Raw genomic sequence first — 22,827 nt, 5'->3', positions numbered from 1 at the left:
TGAAATCAGTGAAGTATATATTTGACAATATTTGATGCTTCACTAACCTCTCCTCCAACATTCACATGCAGTGCAAGAATGGATTTAGAAAAATTAGAATCTAAATTAAGTTTATAAAGACTATTATATAAATATCTAGTACAAACTAGATTGGAAAACGTTCACAACCTTATCACCAAAATTTAACTTAAAACCTTCACAATCAAGTGTCGATAATGAAACTAAATTTCTAGAAATAGAAGGAACATAAAGAGTATCCATAAGGTCCAACTGGAATCCGGTGTCCAAAATGAATCTATAAGTGCCGATGGATTGAACTTCAGATTTTCCATGTAGACGACACTCTCACTTTGATTTGGTTTTCGGGTTGTAAGAAATCCCTGCATAGAATTAGAAATATGAACAGTTGCTCCTGAATCAATCCACCAAGTATTACAAGGAACATCAACAAGATTGATTTGAAAACATACTATGATAGAATCATTACCCTTCTTTTTGAACCAAGTCTTGTGTTTCTGACAGTCTTTCTGAAGGTGTCCTACTTTCTTACAGAAGAAACACTTCAACTTGTAAGTTTTTTTTTCCTTGTCATTAGACTTTGGATTGGAGGTTTTCTTTAATGCATTTCTTTTTAAAATTTCCTCTCTTTCTTTTATTCTGGTTGGATACAAAATTGACCTCCTGGCCTCCCTCGTCATTCAATCTCCTTTCCTCTTGGACGCACATACTTTGAAGTTCATTCAGAGTCCACTTATCTTTATTTGTATTGTAGTGGATCTTGAATGCTCCAAAACGAGGAGGAAACGAAGTCAGAATGATTTGGACAAGGCAACCTTCATTTATTATCAATTCGAGGGATTTTAGTTGTGCACAGATACTTTCCATTTCAGATATATGATCCCCTATCCCATTAGTACCAGTATACTTCATTGTTACTAGTTTGGTCATCAATGTCCCAGCCAAAGATTTATCAGCAGTAGCAAAACAGTTCTCTACATTGATTAGGTATTACTTTGTATTTTCAGAAGTTGGTATGGAGCTTTTGATAGTCTTGCTAATCGTTTTCTTGATATATAAAAGGTAAAGACAGTTGGAACGTTCCCACCAATTATGTAGTGTAACCTCATCATCAGTGCTCTCATTAGTGAGAGCAGTAGGTTTCTCATTACGTAAGGCATAATCATGATCCATGGCAGTAAAGTAATAAATAAGTTCTTTATGCCAGTCATTAAAATTTGATCCATTCAGAAGTGGCACGTTATTCGAAATAGGGATAGATGTTGAACCTATGAATAAGAGTAAATAATACATGCATATCAATCATCATGCTTTGAGTTTCAGTAATAGAATATTAAAATTCTAGAAAAGCAACCTATTGCATCATTACAATCTATCATGTGGGATCGAGATAGTAACATGCTAATGGTTCACTTTACATTAGATGGAAGACATCATTAGGGTAAAATATTTAAGTCGTCAAAATGGTTAAATAAGATGTATACCTGTAGATATTTTCATCCCATTTAACTGTTAAAGTATCATATATAGATCAACGCAGTCAATCAAGAATGTATACTTGCGGATATTCCCATTCTATCTTGACCGTTACATAACGATCATCATAAGACCCTAAAGTTTGAAATTTAAATTGAATGTGTGATACGATTATATTTAAGACTAACATATATAATTGTTGTGATCAAGAAAAATGTGTACCTATGGATATTCCCATTCAACTTAATCACATAATTATTAATGCCCCAAACACATTTAAAATTGAGAATTATACACTTCCAATTTAAATTTAACATAAATTGTCATCCAAGCATCATAGGTATTATAAAATAATGCATAAAGACATAGATAACATCTATTTCTATTTATTTCTATCAAAAAGTATTCTAAAAATATAAAAATTCAGTTGGTAATATAGAGCATAAGTAGAAATAGATGCACAATCCATGAAATATATATAAACTTAAGTAGAGAGTACAAAGAAATCATATCTATTATGATTAGAATCAGAAATAAAGCATAAAGAGAAGATGGGCTTACATAATGGGTTTATTTCATTAAATCTCATAATATGGGCTTTCATAATGGATTTAATTTATTAAACCTCACATATGGGTATTTTAATTTTTTTTTTTAAAGTAGGGTGCCACAAACCCAAAACCCTAAATTATATTATACAAAATAAACCCTTGGATAAAGTATAACAAATGGATTTATTTCATTAAATCCCATAATATGGGCTTTCATAATGGGTTTATTTATTAAACCCACATATGGTTTTTTTTTTTTAGTAGGGTGCACAAACCCAAAACCCAAAATTATATTATACAAAATAAACCCTTGGGTAAAGTATAACAAATAAACCCTAATTTACAATTAGAGTTTAAATATTTTCAATACTTGTGAGTCCCATGCAAATAACATAAAGAAGATTTTACAATTGTCCGTATAATATTGGTCATGAATCATATGGATTAATAAAAAAAATTAATATAATTCATCCCATTCAAGTCAATCCAATCAATCGGACCATACAAACACAGTAATCGGCACTGAACAGTGTCATTTATTGTGCCGTAAATAGTATTGGCACTGTTCATAAACAGTGTCAGGAACAGTACCGACACTATTCATGAACAGTGCCGTGAACAGTGAACCAAATCTCACCCACTTTTTTTTTTTTTTTTAATCATAAAATGGGTATTGAACAGTACTAAATATTATTCATGAACAATACTCTCCATGTGATTCAAGAACGCATTGAAGGATGTTGTTCTAATAACAACAGATAGGATCTTGCCATACAATCATTGAATCACAAAATTAAACTATAAGGGTCGACGCATACTGTTCACCATCGACTGTGAAGAATTTGCCGCCATTATATTCTTTCTGTATCTTTATCCCTGCAATCCTAATCATGAACACAATGGATTTTCTAGGTTTCTTCCACTAACTCTCTTAATGCTCTCTTGGTGATAGAACCAATAATGAGATTGACGTTAGAGTAGGAGGAGGACCTAGAGTCCTATTATGTAAAATTTTGCACCCTCCCATCAAGGTGTGCAAATAGGGTGACTCTTTTCCCTAATTTGACAAGGAGTGAGTTTCTTATTCTCCACGATTTATTGGGTATTCCCATATATTGTTGGACGATGTAACCAATGAGAGGAGAGATACGTGGAGAACAGCATGGAGGTGGGCCCATCTTGTTGTCAAAGTGGCAACATTGCAATTGTGTTGGGTGAGGGAGAACAAGTACACCCACGATGTCATGCTTTGATAATGGAAAAAAAAAAAAAATAGAGACGATTTTATTTATCTGTCACTAAAAAGTATTATTTAGGGGTGATTTTATTTATTGGTCTCTAAATGTTATATAACAGGAGCGGTTTTATTTATTAGTCTTTAAAGGTGATACAATAGGGGCGGTATTTCATGTACGCCCCAATAGATATAATTTTTCTAATTAAAATATAAGAAATCATATGTCGTATAGGAACGGATTTATTTTCGACCATTAAAATCCAATGAGGACAATATTTTGTATCCACCCCATTAGTGATCGATTTTCAAATAGAAATTATATCAAATAAGGGGCAGGCAGATTGTTTATCTGCCACTATAGAAAAGGATATAAGGGCGGTTTTTATAGTTCGATGCTAAAGTGTAGGCCATATGGGCGGTTTATTTGATCCGCCACAATAATTAAATTTTTATAATTAGAATATGGGTAATCCAATAGGGGCGGTTTATCTTCCGCCTCTTAAGTTATTACTAGTGTTTTGGAGGCAAAAATGTTCAGTGGCGCTTTTATCTAGGACCCCAATAAGTAATTTTTGTTTTTGTGATTGGAATGGAATTCGAAAGTTTTCCCGCACTCAAATTCCCAATCCCGTGCTCTCTGTCTTTGCCTTCTACCGTGAAACCCTAACCCATCTTCGATCACTTCTCTTTTTCCCTAACCTCATCTTTACCTTTCCTCTTATGTGCTCCAACCTAGCGACTCCAAACAGAACCAGTGTTGCATCGTTGAGCTCCGGACACTCCGTTTCAGGTCAGTTGCTTCATCTTTATAAAAATCGTAGATGCATGTTTGGCTTTATTTTATTTTATTTTATTTTTTCTTTCGAAAATCCTTTTCTTTGTATCTACTAATCTCTGTTTCAATTTGAGGTGAAACAGAGAATCGATAGCAAGTAACCACCACTGGTTTTGTGCCTGTGATTCCTCCATCCTATCCTCACTAGGACTGCTGATTTGAGGATGATCCATATTGCCGATTCAAATTCTATTTTCAAAAACCGACATTGCACTCTTTTCTCTAAGGTAAATTTACTTTTCTTGTAAGAAGAGTAAACTAGTCAATCATAGTCTTCCTCATAATCGTGAAGCCTGCAGAAAAATAAGAAAGTGAAATAGTGCGGAATTGAAATATCTTTAGGGATATCACGCCCTGCTAATGCCCCTTTCCGTATGGAGCGATTTTGGTCGAAACATCAGGATTTTGAGCAGGTGGTTCGTTCTTCCCGGGAGGTTCCATGTATTGAGACTCCATCTCATCTGTTCTATGTGGATGATATTTTCATATTCACTTCTGCAGAGATTAGAGGAGTCAAACACCTCAAAAGGTTTCTGGATCATTATCAATTATATTCGGGTCAGATTATTAGTATAGAGAAGAGCAAGGTGTTCTTTGGAAAAATTCCAGCTCAAAGGAAAAGAAGAATCAGAGAGTGATTGCCATTCCTGAGTGAAAATTTCCCACTTGTTATTTGGGTGTGGAAATTTTCAAAGGCAGAGTTAAAAGAGATTGTATTATGCCTTTGGTTGATAAATTCAAGGTGAGATTGGCAGGATGGAAAGGTAGGATGCTCTCTTTGGCTGGTAGAATTGAGCTCGTTAAATTTGTGATGTGCAGTGTTCCAATCCATAACTTTGCAATTTATCGCTGGCCAACCTCTACCATTTTACATATAGAGAGATGAATGAAGAACTTTATCTGGAGTGGTGATTTGGAATCTTTCAGAGCTATTACAATGAAATGGTCAAGTGTTTGTAAGCCGAAGGTGGAGGGTGGTTTGGGCATAAGACGGTTGAAAGATATAAATAATGCTATGCTAGTGAAACTGGCTTGGTACATTAAAAGTGATCCCTCCAATACAACCTCTTTCTTAAGAGGTCGTTTTCTAACTCAGGATGGAGTCCCAAAATCTTCCTATGTGTGCTCGTCCATTTGGCCTGGAATTAAAAGTGTGTGGAGTTTTCTTTACTCCAAGGAGCAATGGGTGGTAGGGACCGGTACCTCAATTAACTCTTGGTCGGATAGGTGCTTCACTGAGAAGTCGATTTCTGAGATGGTTCCAATTTCGTCTGATATTCCTTTGAGGGCCAAAGTATCGGACATCAGTCAGAATGGGAGATGGGATATTCGGATGGTTCATGACCCATTGTTGCTAAATATCTGTAATCGAACCAAGGATTACCCTCTTCTTGCAGTGGCTTATCAGGATCGTAGAGTATGGACTCTTATTCAATCAGGCTCTTTCTCTATGAGATCGGCTTGGGGAAGTGATAAGGGTATTTTTCCCCTACCATGACACGGGCAAGGAGTGTCCTGGCCAATGCTACTGGTATCTTATCTGGCCGTGCTGCCACCTCGGCCCTCCATCTGGTCGTGCAGCTACCTCGTCCCTACATCAGTTCGAGCTGCCACCTCAGCCCTCATTCGGTCGTGTTGCTACCTCGGCCCTCCATCAGACTGTGCTTTTTCCTCGGCCCCCTATCAGGTCGTGCTTCCACCTCGGCCCCTCATCTGGCCGTGCTGCCACCTCGGCCTGGCATCAACAACAAAGTTCCCAGAAACGTGCTCTCTTATATTCAAGGAAAGATAAGAGGGGGATATTCCCCTGGAATACCTTAGGACCTAGAATATTCCCAGAATCACAAAGCCACTCCCCACAAGGACTCTATCACTTCTTTTACTGAAAAAGCTCTCTTGAACATCTGCTGTCAAGGATTAAAGTATCGGTATCGGTTGGCCAAAATTAAGATATGTATCGGAGGGTATCGTATCGTATCGGAGATACACTAAGATACGCTAAAGATAGACACATAAATGGATAGGAAACATTTTTTTAAACACTTTTGCATAAAGAATTTGTTTAAAAAAGCTATTGATAACATGTATTATGCGTAAACACTAAATTGAGGGTATCGTACTAAGAATTCAAGGTTTGTAGTTGTCCCATAAATGTAAAATCATTGTTCTCAACCTTGATTTCCACTTTAGTTAGAGAGAAATATGGCTGACAGCAACTTTGGAACAAAAGCCCTTCAAAAAATCGTGTTTTTTTGAAAAATTCCCATCTTGGCCATTATATACGTAGCGATACGTGGCATAACGTATCGTATCGATATGTATTGGTGGTGTATTGATGCATATCGGTATGTATTGTAGGATATATATCGATACAAAAGGATTTTAAAAATTTCATGTATCGTATCGGTGTGTATCGTATCGACGACTAAATTTAAGATACGTATCGGAGGGTATCGTATCGGTATCGGAGAAACTTCCCCTGTCCTCTCTTCAGATTTTAAACCCCTCATGTTCCACTTTTATTTGGTATTTGATGCATAGGCGTCTTCCCACTGATGAGTAGGTGATGGCTAGGTCGGTGATGATGGTCTCTCATTGCATCTTTGTCATGCAGGCTCTGAATCTTTGCATCACATTTTTTTGAGCTTCAATTCTCAACTTTAATTTGGTCGAATTTTTGGATATTTTTAGGTTACGTGGCAAGGTTTCCCTTCTATTCAAGAGCTCTTTTCATGGTGGAAGAGGAAGCCTCTAGTATCTCCTTTGAAGCAAATCTGGAAGGTGCTTTTTTGAGTACTCTTTATTAGGTTTGGCTGGAAAGGAATCGAAGACTCTATGAGAGCATTTGCAAGACTCCCTCCTTAGTGGTTAAAGATGTTCTCATGGATTTACAAGATTTATCCAATATCTATCCGGTAGCAATCAAATCAATAAGGGATCTTATGCTATCTGTTTCACTTCATCTGACAAGAACAATATCTCATGCTAAGGACATTATGGAGATCTTCTGGAATCGGCCTCTATTAGGATGTATCGAGATTAATGTTGATGGATGTTCATTAGGGAATCCAGGTATGTCAGGTGTTGGGGATACTTTCCGAAATCATGAATGGAAACCTTTGATTTGTTTCTCCACTTTCCAAGGTTTATCTTCTGATTTATATGCTGAATTTGCGGCTTTCTTGAAGCTATAAAATTAGCTAAAGACCTAAATTTACTTTGGATTGAAGTGAAATGTGATTCTAGAGTTGTAGTCTGATGTATTGACAAGAAATCCATTTTGTGGTATTTCACTCAAAAATGGATTAATCTCTTAGGCTACTTGAACATCATTCAGTGGAAAATTCGTTATTGTTTTAGAGAAGTGAATGTTGTTGCAGATAAACTAGCGAGACATGCGGCGGCTAATAAATCCTCATCGGTATAGCAAGGGAAAGCACGGTGCTCACACGATGATATAGAATGGGATGCAGTTGGGAAACCGAGATTTCGATTTTTATAATCTAGACTTTTTGAAGTTTTTTGATTTTCTCTGTCTTGGCTCTCTTTTCTGCTGATGGCAATGCCGAAAGTGGATTAGAGAGCTTAGTTTTGTTCATTCTTTTGTATGGCTTTGGCCTATTTCTCTTTCATTCTTTAATATATTCTTGCTGATCTTAAGGGGGAAAAAAAAACAAGACAAAAAAATAAAAAAGGTTAGATGAAGATGGCCATGGAGATAAGCTCAAGAACACAAATAGAATCAAGGAAAAGGGGAACTTTGGAAGGATTGAGAGAGATGGTTCTAAGTATCGGTATCAAAATGCCTAATATAGAAAATCCATAATGATCTATGATCTTGATACGTGGCTGACACCATAACGGTTGAATGGTATGGGCCAGGTTGAAAAAAAGTCCTAAAATCCATTTTTTGAGGAAAATCAGTGGTAAATCATACCATATCGATTGAAATCTCTCTTTCTATCTTTTCCTACCCTTTTTTGTCCAGCAAACAAACAGGGCCTCAATGGATTTGGTTTCTCATTCCCAACCGTATTGGTTGAATCAATTTCATTCCATATCGTAATCTTTCGTTCTTTAGGCTATGTTTGATTGTAAGGGGAATTAAAAGGAAATGAAGGAAATTGAAATTTTCATACTTAAAAAAGAAATATATGTAATCATTACTCATGTGATTTTAACATTGACTTCAAATAATTCCATATTTGGTTATAAAATTTCACTTTGTTTTGCATCTAAAACCCTTTGCTATAATGTGTAAAATAAAAATTACTTATAAAATATGTCATTACTAAATATGGTTAAAAAAATTAAATAGTTTATAAAATCATATGGGATAATGATTATAAATAATTTTTAAAGTATGAAAATTTTACTTCCTTTCCTTTTAAATTCCCATTGCAATCAAACGAAGTCTAATAGTTTGGTTTTTGTCCCTTTTTCTCAACCCAACAAAACCGAGATTGAAACGCTTATAAAATTATCTAATCGTATCTGTAAACATTAAACCGTCGTCCTTTTTTACTTCTAAATATACCCCTCTTTACTCATATAATGACAGAAAATGGGATAACCTCATATAATGACAGAAAATGGGATAAGGGTTAAAGCGTGTACGATCGATACGACCAGGTGATCGCCATTCTCAAACCGAAACCAGGGCCTGCCCGACAATGAGGCCGGTTAACTATCCGCGTCCTCCGTGCTGCTACAGATCACCATTCGTTAGTTAGAGAACTGATTTGTATTGGAAAATTGGGAGACAAATTTGATACAGGCCAAAAGACGCTGCCCTGGATCGAATCTGCGAATCTTCGAATCTCATTGACTGCCAAAACTTGTCACGATCACCAACAGAGTACAGAACAGAGACCCTTGCGGAAATGTCGCCTCGTATCTTTGCTTTCTGATGTGTCGATCAATCAAAGCACAAATTGAAGACCATTCATGGAAACAGTTCAACCCTTTTCAGATTTTGAAGGGCAAAATGAAGACCAATCATGGAAACAGTTCAACCCTTTTCGGATTTCGATGGGTTACTGAGCTGTGTTAGCTTTTGTTATTAATTGGGTTTCAATTTCAATTCACGTTTGCAGTGCCGAATCTCAACTTGGGTCTCTGTCAGTGATGGCGAAGGAAGCAGGAGAGGTTCCTCTTCTTGGAAATTCTGCTGCAGGGACCTCTTCGTGGGCTCAAACGTTTGGAAACATCATAGTTGCCATCATCGGCACAGGCGCCTTAGGCCTCCCTTATGCTTTCAAGGTTGCAGGTTGCCTCGCAGGAGCTCTAGGAGTAACCATCGCAGGCATCTCCACTTATTACTGTATGCTTCTCGTAGTTCATTGCAGGAGTAGATTAGCTTCTACCTCATCATCATCTGGTGATGAATGCGATGAAATTCAGACATATGGGTATCTGGGTTACAAAGCATTCGGAAGATCAGGTCGGTACTTCACCGAATCCCTCATAGTAGTCTCGCAATTCGGAGGTGCTGTAGCTTATCTTGTCTTCATAGGTCAGAATTTGTCATCTATATTCAGAACCCACAACCTCAGCTTCTCTTCGATTATATTCCTTCTTGTCCCAATCGAAATTACTCTCTCTTGGATTCGTTCCCTCTCTGCTCTCGCCCCTTTTAGTATCTTCGCTGATATATGTAATATACTGGCAATGGCGGTTGTTATGAAGCAAGACCTCCAACTGTTCGACGGATTTTCTGAGAGGAAAATGATTACAAGCTTTGCAGCGTTTCCATTCGCCGGGGGCGTTGCTGTGTTTTGTTTTGAGGGTGTTGGTATGACATTGGCTTTGGAGAGGTCTATGAGAGAAAGGAAGAGATTTCCATGGGTGCTTGGAATGGCTTTCTTAGGGATAACGCTTGTCTATGTGTTGTTTGGGTTATTTGGTTATTTGGCTTATGGAGATCAAACCAGAGACATTATAACCCTCAATCTTCCAAATGATTGGTCTGCTGCGGCTGTCAAGGTTGGGCTATGTTTGGGACTGACTTTCACATTCCCAATCATGTTGCACCCTATCAATGAGATCATAGAGGAAAAGCTGAAACAAAGTGAGTGGTTTCAGAAACTTTGCCATTACAATTCAGGCAGAGGAGGAGCAACAGAGATGTATTTGGTGTATATAAGCAGAGCCCTTGTGGTGTTGGTGGCAGTGATGCTAGCTTCGAAGGTCCCTAGTTTTGGTGTGTTTGTGTCATTGGTGGGGAGCACGTTATGCGCACTGCTCTCCTTCTTCTTGCCGGCATTGTTTCATCTCATCTTCTTTGGGGATTCTCTGCGTTTGTGGCAGAGGGGTTTGGATTACTGCATCTTGGCTTGTGGGTTGGCTTTTGCTGCTTATGGTACTTACAATGTTGTAGCCAAGAGAAACTCTACAGGTTCTTAAAAGATTACTTCTGGTAGTATTGAATCATGTATCTTTCATCGCTCTTGTAGACTAGAACGCATTGGGAAGTTCAAAGAAAAATCGGAGTTGCATGTTTCTCTTGTAAGCAGCATAGACTTTTGAAACCAATAACCATGAAGTCTAGTTCATTCTTTAATGGCCTTAAGTTTAGGTCCAATTAAGGCTCATACATGGTAATTAGAGTCTTGTATTTAGTTGCGGCTTTCTTGTAACTTTTTTAAATTTCAAAGGGCATTATTGTAATTTTATTCAATAACAAGTTTTGGGGTTTATCTAGAATTAGTTTAATTAGTGTTAGTGTTTAAATTGATTAGGTTGTTTAATGATTATTTAATTCTGTTAGAATTTGAAGTGTTTGAAGCACACTTAAATTCTATTTTTGCATCTTTATAAGAATAGGGAGGGGAATAAGTATATTGTTTGACATATTGGCATTTTGGTAGTGGCAGTATTGGCAGTGTCTGTGACATAGTAGTGTAGTCAGCATCAGAAGTTGGGCAATGAGCAGGCAATTTCTCTATAATAATCTGATCAAGTATCTATTCCTTTCTTTTATGTTTCATTTTGAGTTTAAAATCACTCAGGTATCTCAACAATTTCTCTATAAGAGGACCAGATGCAAAATCAACTGGTAAGATCATGCCTTCTTTAGCTAATTTGACTACCATGACTTCAAACTCACCAATTTATGAAGAAATCTTCTTGTCGTCTTTCATAACAAATTCAAGAAAATTGGCTACTGCATATTTCATACTGGCAGCATCTTCTAATGCATTTTTCTTCTCTAAAGCAACCCATGTTGAGTCAGCATACTCATAAGGAGGATAAACATTAGTAATGAGTTCAAATTTACTTTGGTAATCTACTCATATCCATGCTTTCCCTCTTGGCACTTTGAGTAGGATCACTACTCTCAGTAAGAATTGTTTCAGTCAAAGCAAAAGAGGTAGCAAGTTTGTCTAAACCGAACTCGATCATTTTCTTCCATTTCTTGTAATAGTCATTGAAGAATTTTATTTTGTCGAAGTCATAATGATCTTTAAGTTCACCATTTCAAGAACAAGGGTTGGAGAACTTTGTAGCCATTATGTTGATTCTATGCTCTCAACTCTACATCCTTATGAATCTTTGTAATTAGACCAATATAATGTGAAAGACTTGTCTTGATTGAATGGCTACAAACTTAGTCACTGCAGCATAGGAAGACTTCATGAACAAACATGAACTCGTTTATTGCAACAAAAAAACTTGTAGTTGTTAGGAGAGAGAGTGAAGCTGAGTCATGCCACCGGTCCTCTCCTAAAGACTGTAGATGTCTTATACGGTGCAATTTGGGTTATGCAAATCATCCTCCGATATCGGGAAGGTCTTAGGTTCAATATTTTTGGAAGACAATATGAGGTAAACCATAAAAGAGGCATTTTGAAACTCCTTTTATTCTATAAAGACATTAAATACAACACGGAAATCACTAATAGAAAAGTGAGAAATAGGGAATCTACTGGAAGATGCGACCAAAAGCGAATGTACAAGAAAATATGAGTTTTCCCTTGAAGAAGATAAGGATTTATAAGCTTCATTAAGTTAAAAATGAAGGATGCAAAACAAAGGAATCACCTAAAATTTCTTAATTATGCTTAGATATCCCCAACTACATGAATTGTATCAACATGACCTTCAAGAATGCTCATAACCTGTGTTTTGTTTTTTGTCGCTTTGATAAAGAGAAATTCAGCTGGCAAGTTTTGGCATTGTCATAGCCAAGAACTGGGATCAAATCTTGCCTTCACCTTATGTGTTCCTTGCCCTCTGTTGTTAACCCCCTTTTATCCCTTGGTGAATGTTTTTACAGTTCAACTCATTTACTCTCAAGTTGGTCATCATTCATAAACATCAACCATATCAAATTGTTACAGTAGTGAGGTCGATAAATCAAAATGTGGCCTTATTCTAGTGTAAATGAGTCTTGGGTTGGGTTACATATGTATCATACCTTTGATCCAATGGGGTTTTTTTTTTATAGCATACTACTTTAATGAGCCTAAAATATAGGAAGAATGAATAAATTCGATTTATTAGTCAGTCTAGTTAAAATAATATTTCTTTATTTTATTTTTTATTTAGTGTTTTAGTTAGATTACAATAGATCTCTAAGGTCTTGCATGATAACACTTTTTTTCTCTGTTTTTTTGTTTGTTACCGTCGGTTCACCTTTTTGTTCCAAGGAATAAACCGGGACAAAAAAGTTTCTAAGATATATTCAAACCATCAGCAAAGGCCAAGACACAAAACAATTTTAATCTAAAGATTCACCTTCGGCATTGACATCAGAAACCTATTCAGTCAAAAAAGCTAAAAAGAAAAAATAATGCACGTCCATTATCCCACAAAGAGAAATCTGGTACGATCTTGGGCCTCCTGCATGATATATCTGAAGAAGTGTAGGGAGGATAAGACGCCCAACAGTCCAAATTTCTATATAGCACACATTTATTAGAGCACAAGGTAAATTTGATTGGCAAAACAGTAATTTCATGTTAAAAATAAAACAGCGCATCCACTGCAACTTCAAACCCCACCACAGCTTACCAAATTTTTGGGTATTCATTGACGATTTTGTAAATTTATAGAAGTCTGAGAAACAGAAATTATTGCGCATAACAAACGCATTTCTGTTTCTTTACCAGCCCAGAGATAGAAATTGTTTTATTATCCAGAAATTTGGCCAGAGACAGAAGAGGCAAAAGTCGTTTCTGAAATAGAAACATGGCCCGGAAACAACCACACACTACCTTGTAAGACCCTCACCCTCACCCTCACCTTGGTCTGATAACTTGGGTTTCACTTCATGCACATTATTTACCATTATTAATGATGGCAGTTCTGTGAAAGAAAATTTCAGGGCTGGCTACGCAGCCGTGCTTTATATTCAAGGTTCCTATATGTATGCCTCACTTTAACTCTAATTTTGCAGGGAGTGCACAAGAGTTAGAAATCAAAGGAACTCTCGAGGGTGTTCAATAAATATGGAAATTAGGAGTCACAGACATCACAATCTGGATTGATTGTGAATAATCTACCACTTTTTCTTACATAACAGGGATGCTGGCCATGGGAGCTGTTTACCCTTTTGCTTGGCCTTAAGTCATGTCTCAGAAGTTAGAAATTTTTTTAATATGATCAAAACAATGTCGTAGCAGGATAGCTTTTGCTCACCAGATAGCTTGTAGAGCTATAACTGATTCTCTTTGTAACCTTGTTTTAACTGCCTTTCCCTCTTTTCTTCTTTGAATGATGTTTTATTTTCCAATAAAAAAATGGCCCAGAAACAGAAGTTTTATCATGCAAGGCTAGTCTAACCTTGTTTAAATTGTTTCATTTTTATTTTGAGCAGAGTTTTGTCAATTAAGACTGGATGGAGGAGTTTTATGCTTAATACGAGTAATAAATTTGGCTTCAGCCTTTGTTCTGTGGTGATTCAGAAGGCAGGTAACTTATTAGGATCCCTGCTGATGAATTTCAGAAACCCTTGGTTGTGATTCCAATATAGGGGTACTTGTGGTGATTCCAACCTTAATAGATCAGGGGCTGGTTCCTGATCATATCTTTTCTATTTTTTTTTTTCCTTTCATATTTTAGTTTCAGTTCAGTTTTAAGCCCACCAAAATCCAATCAAATTCTATAATCCTAGTTCTTTTCAACTTCATTAAGTTTGAAATTTCTAGGTCTGATTCTGTTTTCAAGTTTCTGATTTCATTTGCCTGCCTGAATCTCTAATTACATATCGTCATTGATTTCTTGTTTAAAATCTTAAAACTTGCCAATCAAATCTGTTATTTCCCTGGGTATTCAATTTTCTACTGACAGTAGGATACTTCATTGATTTCTTTTTTTATGAAGCTCATCATTCATTGTCTCATGGATGAAAAAGATAAGATCCAACTCGGAGATGTCATGGTTACGAATCATGTTTTTTTAATTAAAATTTAGGTGTATACACCCAATAGTGACTAGATTCAATAAAGAAGACTTTGGTCATTGAACATTTAACATCATTAGTATATTATACTTCAAAATATTCAAACTTTTGACAAGAATCGGCCATTTTGTTGTGACTTGGGCAAAACAAACGAGTCTTGAATGACTTGGTATGATTTGATCCTAGTCTTATCATTTTTTAAGACAGGACGAGTCTCCATGACTCTTGACCAGGTTTCTAATCTTTTGACCAAATTTGGCCTAGTTTTCCTAGTCAAACCTAGTTTGCCAACAATGGTTGAACTTAACCAACAGAGAAATTAGCCTAAATATCTAGCCTATCTGTTCTTTATATACTCCATACTGCATTGAGAAGTTCTCTTAAAATCTGTTTAGCCTCTGTTCTGTCTTTACTGCATTGAGAAGTTCTCTAGAATCTGGTTTTGTCCATTTTCCTCAGATCTTGTTGCAAGCTGATCTCTCACTGGATTTTACTGATTCGGAATTAGCACAGCATTAAGTAGACAAAGGAAAATTGTTTGATTTGCATCAACATGTTTCCTTTGAACATGGTATTTCCACAGATGTTGAATAGGCACAACAATCCTTGCTGAAAACAGAGCATGAATGTGGTGAATTCCATACATCAATGGCATAAAAATCGAAAAGATATACTAAATAAATAGGTGTATATTCTGATCTTATTTAGTCAATATGGTATATATAGTAGCACTTCCAAGAAATTCCAGGGAGTGGGTACAATTGAGTAATGATTCCTAGAAGCAGTTACCAACTGCCTAGAAGAGAAACCGTTATTACCAAGGGATAAGGGAAAAATAAAAAGATAACTACCTAGTAATTAAAATAAAATTACAGATATATATTTTCCTTTTGGATGAATAACCTCAATAATTAGGACTACTAATACTCTTGTTAATAAATCTCACATCTTAGCTTTCGTCAGGAGAAAATCTACGGCGGATTTTCAGGTACCCAAATTTTCCAGCACCTGGTGAAGAGCCCTCAAAAAGAAATGGCATATAGCCTGTAGCATTTTTGTATCTTTGCTGAATCTGAAAGATTAGAAGAAAAAAAAAAGTCAGCACCTTAAATTACTAGAAGAGAGTCCCTTAATTGAGGCCATATTGAACTTGAACTAGTAATTGAATCACTCAATATATGTGTGATGCGGATTAATAACCACAATAGACTTGTTTTATTAGGAACCTAGGGTTGGGTTGTATATGTGTTGGGCCTTCAGTCCATGTGGTTTGGAGTGTATTGGGCCACTTTTATGGTTCTAAAAGAAGAACTCTGAGATTGAGTACGGGATTACTAGTCGTTTCCTATTTTCATTAGTTTCCTTTTTAGATGGGGTTATTTAGTTTCTAATTTCAATAACTAATTAGTTTCTAATTTCAGTACCTAGTTAGTTTCTAATTTCTTATTTTCTAGTTTCTATTTTTAATTTTAGTAACTAAAGGTCTTGTGTTTATTTAGTTTCTTATTTCAGTTTTTGGAAACTAAAGGTAGTTTCTATTTCTTATAATCACCCATCATTATTATAAATAAAGGAGAGGGATCCCATTAAGCCCCGAACGATTTTATGAATGAAAAAAAGAAGTTGCTGCTATGTTTATGCTGGGACTGCTGTGTGTTTGATCACAGTGGAATCCATTCGACTCCTTGCAGTGGAAAGCTCGGGAGGATCTGCTACAAGTGTTTTATTCTTCTTCAAGTATTCTTTTTATCTTTTCTAAGGTATTCAAGTAGTTATAGTTATATTGCTGGTCTACGATTACAGGTATTTAAAACAATTTTTTTATCAGTTCTGCCCAGCGATAGAGAAAGTTCTGTGAAGGATTCTCAGATTCTGTCCAGGCCTATTCCCTTGTCCGTTTGGTCTGAAATTTTGACCAGAGATTCCCCTCACCTGGGACATAACTCGATCCACACAGGAGACTATTCTGATCAGTGGTCTGCATGATATTCGAAATCACCATATTCTGTGCTGTAGTGCTAACGATTCTGTTTTTAGACGTGAAACAGAGATCGGTTGATTGGTCTGCTTACCTCTGATTATCTGAAGTATGGTTATGTGTGTTGAGTGACCTTTTGGACTTAATTTTCTGTACCCTAGCTACTCTCTTTAGCTTAGTCCTATCCTGGTCTCAGAATCCTTGATTTATGAACTCGGCAGACTTGGTTTCCAGATCTGAAATTTAATCTGATTTAATTTGTGTTGCTGTTATCGGTTGTTCTTAGTTTAAAAGTTCCTGCAGTTGAGACTTGGTTAGACCCCTAACCTAGTCTACATTAATGTGCCCATGATATTTTCTAAATTGGGCTTTGAACTACCTCATATGGGTAGTTGGAAGACTTCTTTCCATGAAGATCTTCTTAAGATTGTAATTACCCTTTTTCCCAATGAGACTTAATAAAATTGCCCCTGGGCTTTTCAGTGCCAAAAAACTTCAACTAGTAACAGTTAAAGAATGCCAACAAATTCAGAGAAACTATGAAGGCTTGCCATTAAAAGCTAGCAAGTAACTGAAAACTCTTCTAAAGAGAAATTAAGTCCCAGGAACCTCCATCATCGTAAAGGAAAAAAGTGGGGCCCATGTAAATGTTGAATTGCTGCCATTATTTGAGAAGTTTTTTCCTGGGGGTGGGGAGAGGGGGAGGGATGAGGGAGAGTAGGGTTGCTGCCATTATCTGGACCTTCTTCAGCATCCCATTACGCATTGAAGCTGCTGCAATCCTTGGTCAGTCTGGTTCATGAGCTTCCAGCTACAGAGGAAAGCCATGCTATGGCCATTTATATGGAAATTTGTAGGAATCCACTTGGAGACTCATACAGCACTTTTTGTGTATGCTAAAAAGACCGTCAATGAGAAAATATGTCGGGTTGATGGTTTTTGATAAGAGTAAAAGAGAGATTGTCCCTCAACCCCACCAGGCAAGAGTAGCTACTAGGTTTAGTCCTTCATTGAGATTTTAAATCCGAGGCCTGCAAGTCTCCTTCAATCTGTCTGCTTCGCTATTGGTCACCCAGGAGTACTTAGACTTGCAAGGCGGTCCTTGCTGATTCACACGGGATTCCATGTGCCCCATGCTACTCAGCTTCACCATCTAGGGTGCAGTACTCCACTGCTTCACCTAGCAGCACGACACTTGCATTGCTCTCCCACAACCCCGTTTACTCCTAAACAACAGTTGTTCATACACTAGAGGAGATGACCATTGATAGGTAGGTTTTTCTTTTTCCCTAGAAAGGGCTCTACTTCTCATTACACCAAAAATATTTCTGGCTAAGCCTTATAGCAACTAAAAGAGCCAACCATGAAATCCCCCCCCCCAAAAAAAAAAAGTTTTCTAATTCATTGCATTCATAATATAAATAAAATGTTTACCTCAAAAATTTGTTCACTGCTCCGCAGGCAGTTCCTTCCAATAACACAAACCGTTCCACCCGAGCCTCCACCAGTGATCTTTGCCCCAAACAAGGTTCCATTTTCAGATTTGGATATTTTACTGTGCTGCATTTCCTGTACTAGTTGTACTAGCCTATCTGTTCCATCAGTACCCAGTCCACAAGCACTATAGCTGTAATGGCACTGCAATATATGGATATACAAATTGAATGAGTAAAATATTTCATTCATCCACAAGACAAATTAGTCATTTCTTTTCTTTCGATGAATATAAGATATATTTTTTATTAATCCGGAAAATAAAAAGAAACTTGGTTTCATTATAAAGTGTGCATACAAGAATCCAGAATTTGGTCCTTCTATCAGGGGAAATTGAAAGTTCACAACATCACAATGATCTTAAACACCTGATACATGAGTTCTCCAAGGGAGGTAAGTTGCTCTTGTGAACTTTGAGCCGTTAGAAGCGATTTAAAGGCCTGTGTCAAGAAACACATAATGAGAAGAAATAGTGAGTCATAAATAAGGATAGCCGACATCACTTCTGGTCCATGCAGAAGACAGATTCAGATACTAAATCTATTTACACAGCTTCCACACAGATTGCAATATATTTTGGTCACTTTATGCTTTTTTAGCTGAACCATGTGTCAAGAATAAACACTAATTTCTCTTCTATTCCGCACCAGTTATTCTTGGTGGAAAGTATTTTTTAACAACACATTTTCTACCTCACATTTTCTACCTCTTTCCTCATTTACCATAACTTAAACAGCATCATAACTACACCCCCCTTCCGTTTCCCCAAAAAAAACAGGGGGGGGCATCAAAGTGATAAAATCCATATAAAACAAGTGTAAATGTGTCATAAATCTTGAGGGGCGGTGATGCAGGGAATGGCTGGGTAATTATGATAGATTGTGGAAGCCAAAGCCAAGGATGTCCAGTCCGAAGTCAAGGCCTATAGGCTCAATTTTTAGGCCCATATAATATAAGGTTCCAAAATGGTAGTTAAATTAGATGGGTCTTTCAGTTATTTACAATTCTGCAACTTTTATATTTTAATTTTAGTAGCAGTAAGTCATGGGGTCCACATCTAATCTATAGTAAGGTAAATAATTAGCTAGTAGTTTCTAATTTTAGGAAATTCCGGCTTAGCAAGTAAGATTTCTAGGCTTTTCTAGTTTCCATTTTCATGTTTTGGAGTCCTATTTATATGAATGTGACCCCATCAACTTTGAATGAATAGAATATTTCTCTTCAAAGAGTTTTGAGTGTCTGTGTACTGCTGTTTTTCAACCCTTCCCCTCTCCGATTGATCTCTTCTCTCTCTTACTTTCTTCACTGCACCTTGTTGCCTCCTAACTTTTTTCCTTGTACCATTGCAAGCTGCTGTTAGGACCAGATCTCATCTCAGCAATTCTCGAGTTCTGTAAACAGGTCAGTTACAGTTTAAATAAATATATTTGAAATTGTTATTCTGTCTTCTGTTAGTCCCTGCCAGTCAATTCTTCTCCCACTATTCTCTTCCCTGATCTATTTCTTCTCCTTTTGATTACATGTTATCTCATTTCTTCTCCTTGTGATAACATGTCATCTCATTTCTTCATAATTCTTCTCCGAATTAATTTCTGGTTTATTATTACATATATTTAATCTCATCTTCCTATTTCAGTTCCTACAATCCTTTATTTTACATTTATATACTGGGACTATTTACAGCCTAGTTAACCCTAAATTTTAATTTGGGAAGTAGGGTTTTGGGTACTGCATTAAGCGGCATAAGGAATGAAATCATGGGGGTGTTAAGTATGAGGGATGCTTCTAACCCATTAACTCAGGACACAATCAGGAATCCTAAATAGGATTCAATCTTTATTGTGTCTTTAGGTCCTTCAACTTTTTGTAATGGCAATCTGCATGTCCATGAATTTATGCTTTATAACTAGGATTATCATAATGATAACCACAAATAGAACAATTAAGTACATAATTAAAATTTTTAAAGTAATTCTTAGGACAACTGTGTCGAGATTTTAGCATTCACACCAAATATATCAAGTACCAGGCAGTAACTTATGGGTTAAAATTTACAACAAGAATATGAAAATATAGAACCACAACAACTATGCTGTGAACCAACCTTGACACGGAAATTTTCATAGATAGGATGTTGAGCTGGCGCTTTCACTCCATAACTGCGCCATTGATCAATTACTGTGACTGAGTCATTGTGATCGTTGTATTTCTGAAGGAATGTCTCACCAAGCATCGACTCAGGAAGCCTCCTTGCATAGACAGATTCATATCTGTGGTCCAAAATATAGAAAACAAAAAAGGAGAAGGGGGGAAGGGGAGGTGGAAGAAAAACCTCATTAACATAAATAATACCACAACAAATCAAAAACACCACTTCAGTTTATCGTTAATGCCAAGAAATGTTGCTACATCCGTGATTTCTCTAATGACCCGTGTTTACTGAAAATTGTTTAAATTGAGCAAGAAGTCACAGTTATAACCTTTATAAACTATTATGAACACCATACATGACTACATGAGTGATGTTCACTAATCTTAAAAACTATAACAAATACAAGACATCGTCAAATAAGAAAAGACCTTACCTATGAGGCGGAAGGTTACACAAGTAATCCAATGAAGCTTCAGCTTCAACAAGTTCAACACCACCCTCTTCAAATTCATCAATCCCATTACTATCTACTAGCTGGTGAGAATAATCAGTTGACGATGAAGGGGACAGCAATGAAGATGCCATAGACTTTATCATTTTTCGACCCATAAAGGCACCAATCCTCACAGATCCATAGTCTGTCCCGCCAACACTGTGAATGATTCAAATCTAATAATTAGTGATGGAACAAAAGAAGGTATACACAAAAGAATTGCATAATCTCTGGCAAAATGTTTCAAATTCCGTCTTTTTGGAAAACATAACTGGAAATTGCAAATCATAATGTAAACATGCATGATCTCAATGGAAGTATTACAATCATAACCGTAATGGTGTCATTATACAAATCATTGCAAGGAACCCAATTCAAAAAAAGTCATCCAAAACCCCAAAATTTTCTCAATTCTTCCCCCAGTTGTCAGAAACTACTTCTAGCAGGTTAGACTAAATCATAAATTTGAGTGCATTTGAAGAGAGAGCATAATAAGAGTTGACACCTGTGTCTTATTCCAGAATCAATGCCCCAAAATCGTACATGAGGAGGAATGTCAACAAGGCCTATTACTTCAGCAGGCTGCATGAATACAAGAACAATTTGATGTTGATGTTGTACCCCTAGAAAGAGAGAAAATAAGGGTTATGACTTACAGAGCATACCTGGCAGATCATTGCAAGAAGTCTGTTGGCTTCACCACATGCTGATGTCATCTGATCCATTACACCACAAGGGGCACCAACAACATGATTCTCCACCTGTAAAATAATAGAGTGTGCTCAGAAATCGGATGCCCATCTTTTTTTTTTTAACTTGCCAAGAATTGTGCATATGTTCTTGCCTTTTGACAAAGCAATGCAAGATCTCTCGGGTTGATGTTCAATCCTGCAGATAAAAAGGAGCTACAGATTCAGTAATTTTCTCTGAAGCACAACACAAGCAAATAAATGTCTTAGATTTCAAAATTGCTTTTAGTCTGCAAATAAAATTTGATATGAATGGCATATGTTTTAGCAACCAGCCCATTAAACATGATAGTCTCTGTAGGCACCTCATCTGATGAAACTTCCTCACTATGCTATCTGCTAGGGTAACATGACAGCTGTCACAAGGCAAAGTCTCTAAATGCACCACTTTCATCATCTAACAAATTTTCATACACATGGCAGACTTTCAAAAGTGGTGTTAAATCTCATAATGTTGTTCTCTTGTGGATCTTAGATTGATTATTCTCCATTAGATTTCAAGAATTTTAATATTATTGGCATGGAATCCATAATCTCTCTCTCTTGAAGTTTAGAATAAATAATTTCCATTTCCAGTCCAACCCATGGACCAAACTAATATGGGTACTTATGGTAAACAATATAGGTGGAGGCACTCTGATTCTTGGATGGATTTCAAACAAATTATTTATTGGAACATGGAACAATGAATCGTGGTACAATAAAGCAGAAAGAATTTCTAAATAAGAAAATCCAATCAGCAAGGCTAGAAAAATCACAAAAACACATTCTGTATCAGAAGCAGTGTTGTCCATGCAGGACACCTTTCGAATTGAATTCATTCACAATCACAAGACGAATAATCATAGAAAATCCATACTAAACACATGATGGATTATTCTACAACATCTAGATGGATGTATCACTTGATTTGACATCTATACTAAACAACCGATATCTAGAATGATTATATGCAAGATACCATAAATAATTCATGGAATAAATTAATGGATAAATCTCTGTTCCATTAATTTATTTAATATAATAATCATTTCCAAATCCAATTAGATAATTTATTTACATTCCATGTTAACACATCCCAAGAGTAAAACTAATAGGTTCACTCAACTAGAATTATGAGAAGTTGGGTTCACAAATCAGTGTTGGAAGTTGACAATATAAATTTTCATTCTAGAATTAGTTATCATACTTGAATTCTTAATCACACTAGTTGGAGAAGTGCAGTTCTCTATATTTTGGTTTAGTCAGTATTAGTTAATTTTTTCAGTCTAATGTTCTCCGATTCTAAGAATGCATGTATTTTAAATATCAATTATATTTATATTTTTCAATAGTTACATGCACATATTACTAGGAATATGTTTAGGCATAAGTACATAAGAGCATACATATATAAACGCATACATGTATGTCATAATTAAGGTAAAACAGATATGATT

The 22,827-nt window shown here is 36.3% G+C and overlaps 2 protein-coding genes across 2 annotated transcripts in view; one reads left to right on the top strand and one right to left on the bottom strand.

The window, feature by feature from the left end:
- Positions 1–8,711: 8,711 nt before the first annotated feature.
- Positions 8,712–10,819, top strand: LOC122073119 (amino acid transporter ANT1-like). Its single transcript, XM_042637647.1, has one exon. The coding sequence runs from the start codon at positions 9,245–9,247 to the stop codon at positions 10,520–10,522; it is 1,278 nt and encodes a 425-aa protein (XP_042493581.1). The 5' UTR covers positions 8,712–9,244; the 3' UTR covers positions 10,523–10,819.
- A 4,372-nt stretch (positions 10,820–15,191) lies between these two features.
- LOC122074867 (L-arabinokinase-like) overlaps positions 15,192–22,827 on the bottom strand; it is a 73,401-nt gene continuing 65,765 nt past the window's right edge. The window contains exons 21-28 of the mRNA XM_042639845.1: positions 21,484–21,527; positions 21,305–21,400; positions 21,145–21,221; positions 20,580–20,798; positions 20,099–20,264; positions 18,363–18,434; positions 17,935–18,138; positions 15,192–15,594 (exon numbers count right to left, since the gene is read on the bottom strand). Of these exons, the coding sequence (XP_042495779.1) occupies positions 15,472–15,594; positions 17,935–18,138; positions 18,363–18,434; positions 20,099–20,264; positions 20,580–20,798; positions 21,145–21,221; positions 21,305–21,400; positions 21,484–21,527 (1,001 nt within the window). The 3' untranslated portion in view covers positions 15,192–15,471. The remainder of the gene's footprint in view (positions 15,595–17,934; positions 18,139–18,362; positions 18,435–20,098; positions 20,265–20,579; positions 20,799–21,144; positions 21,222–21,304; positions 21,401–21,483; positions 21,528–22,827) is intronic.

This window comes from Macadamia integrifolia, chromosome 3, assembly GCF_013358625.1.
Source record: "Macadamia integrifolia cultivar HAES 741 chromosome 3, SCU_Mint_v3, whole genome shotgun sequence".
NCBI classification, from domain to species: domain Eukaryota; kingdom Viridiplantae; phylum Streptophyta; class Magnoliopsida; order Proteales; family Proteaceae; genus Macadamia; species Macadamia integrifolia.
This window is presented reverse-complemented; position numbering and strand designations above follow the sequence as displayed.